Below are 2,494 nucleotides of genomic sequence, written 5' to 3'. Positions count from 1 at the left end.
GCCAATCAGGCCACAGCACCCCCTCACTAATATGATTGGTCAAATAGCCAGGATCTAAGCTAGTCCTATTAGAGTAAACCTGAGTTAGAACTTCGCCTAGGACAGATGCTTGCTCTTTTGGGCTGAACTTGAACTTGGAAGGATGATGCCCTGAAAGTCATGAGAGTCACCTGCCTGAGAATGAACCAGCCAGCAGAAGGTTAAGGCAGAGCCAAAGGGTACAGGAAAACAAACCCTGATGACATCATTTGAGCCCCCTTGATCAAGCTACACCTGAAGTCATGGTATTTCCAAACTTGAATCAATAAATTTAATTTCTGTTTAAGCAGGTTGAATTGTGTTTTCTGTTTGCAATAGCAAAAGTCCTGACTGGCAGGGCATGAAAGTTTTAAGACTTCCACAGGCATATGAAGCTCAGGATCCCACCAGCAGATCAGAAAGTCCTGAGAGATGGCAGGGGTCAGCTGAACCCAGACTCTCGGTTGGCTGGGCAGATATCTCGAAGATTTAGAGAATTTAATTTATTTCATGTTGACCTAAAAAAAATGAGAACTGAAGCCAGAGGAGAAAAGTTCTGAGACACAGATTTTTGTTCAGTAGAACTTTCAGATAAGCTAGACCATCAATATTGAAGGAGACTGTCTCAGGAGGGAGTAAGATCCCTGTCTTGGAAAGCATACAAGTAGTGGCTGGCAACCACGTGGCCTAAAGTTTCCAGAAGGGAGTCAGACATCAGGTGGCGCTGGGGTAAATGAGTAGATGCCTCCATGTGAGCCCCCAGTGCTGACCGCAGTAACACAGGGGTGGCTTGCTGGGGTCTGGGGTTCCCAGCTGCCCCTGGGAAGGCAGGAACATGAGAAGACTGGGATGTGGTGCTTACAAATTCATACCCTCCCGGCCCCAGGGGCTCTCCCCTGCAGAGAAGAGCATCAACCAAGCTCTGCAGCCATCTGCTAAGAAATGCCACAAGGAGGGGACAGCATGACCAGCTGGGGCACCATCAGGCTTTGCATGGAACCCTGGAGGGTCAGAACCATCTGGGTGGGAGGCTGGAGTGTAACCTGTCAGTGAGAAAGTCATGGGGTAAGAATTTGAGGACAAGCAGAACCCATAGCTCCTGGCTTTCCTGGTTCACAGTCTTAGCTGCTGGCCTTAGCTTAAGTTCTATCCCCCCACCAGACTGTCCTCCTTCTCACCACACCAAGTCCTCTCTGTCCTTCTCATCCCACCCTCAGGAAACCTTGCAGCCTGCCTCCAACTCACACCCACCAACTCACATCCACCCTGCCCTCCTCTGCCCCAGGGGTCTCGTAGTGCAGTGTGTCCCATCTCTACCCAGACGAGGGTGGACAATTAGGTTCAGGAAACTCATCCTAGAAAAAGTGTTCACATACCTCATTGCTGGATATCACCCTGGTCACCTTTGAAGTATGTCCCTTGGGAATTTATGCGCCGATCCCAAGGTCTAGTCCACCCTTCAAAATACTTTTTCTAGGATGAGTGCCTGAACTTAATTATCCAACCTCGTATGACGACAGTTCTATGGCCATTCCAGAAAAAGAGTTCCAAAATTGCCTTGAAAGGTGGACCAGGCTCTGATGCCAGTGCCTGGCTTCCCCAGGGGAGTACTTCAAAGGCGACTGTAGTGATATTCAACACGAGGGATGTAGCACTTTTTCTAGGATGAGTACATGAACTTAATCATCTGACCTTGTATGTATAGGGTGTTGGGTGTCCCTAGCTTGATTGGGCAGAATGGGGGCTCACTGACTCCCCATCCCCCGGCTCAGGGAGCTGGGCATTTGGGCCTTCAGAGAGCAGGACCGCCTTAGGCAGACGACAAGAAGGCTGGGGAAACTGAGGCTACCTCAACACCCACCCCTCTTCTGTCCTGGCCTAAACACCACTCTCAGTGAACTGCTTAATAGCTGGACACTTCCCTTCCAGTCCCAGCCTTCTGCACGTGGGGGAGGGGATCTTACCCTAAAGGATGCTGCAGGGGCGCTTCTGTGGCCGCGTGGGCTGCGGGCAGAGGACAGCCCGGATCGCCTCATCAAAGACAGTCTTCAGGCCCCTCTGGGTGAGGGCTGAGCACTCCAGGTATTTCACTGAGTCTGGGTAGGAAGCAGGCAGCAGTAGAGAGGCTGGGTCAGGGGAGGGCTCTGGACAAATACCCATCCTGAGCCACACAACTGAGCTTCAGCCTATGGGGGCTGCTGTCCACATTCCAGGACCAATGGGGCCACCTCAGAGCTGGGAGCTGGGAGCCATGTCACCCTGAGCAGGCAGCTTCCTCACTGTGCCTCAGTTTCCTCGTGTCTGAAGTAGCTTGAATTCAGTGGGAGAAGACCCGCAGGGCAGGTCCATGACTTTCTTGGACACATAAGCCCTTAATTTCTGGAAGTAAGGCAGGAATTTTGATATTTTCCAGGGAAAAAAAAAAGCTCAAGCTTCAGTGACCAAATCTTTGGGCACTTCTTTTTTTTTTTTTTTT

The 2,494-nt window shown here is 50.8% G+C and overlaps 1 protein-coding gene across 1 annotated transcript in view; it reads right to left on the bottom strand.

Annotated features, from left to right (window-relative positions):
* Positions 1-296: 296 nt before the first annotated feature.
* RAC2 (Rac family small GTPase 2) overlaps positions 297-2,494 on the bottom strand; it is a 17,224-nt gene continuing 15,026 nt past the window's right edge. The window contains exons 6-7 of the mRNA XM_003783235.3: positions 1,983-2,114; positions 297-1,061 (exon numbers count right to left, since the gene is read on the bottom strand). Of these exons, the coding sequence (XP_003783283.1) occupies positions 1,984-2,114 (131 nt within the window). The 3' untranslated portion in view covers positions 297-1,061; position 1,983. The remainder of the gene's footprint in view (positions 1,062-1,982; positions 2,115-2,494) is intronic.

This window comes from Otolemur garnettii, unplaced genomic scaffold (assembly GCF_000181295.1).
Source record: "Otolemur garnettii isolate 467f Iridium unplaced genomic scaffold, OtoGar3 scaffold00007, whole genome shotgun sequence".
NCBI lineage: Eukaryota > Metazoa > Chordata > Mammalia > Primates > Galagidae > Otolemur > Otolemur garnettii.
Note: the sequence above shows the minus strand (reverse complement) of the source record. Positions and strands in the feature narration are given on the sequence as shown.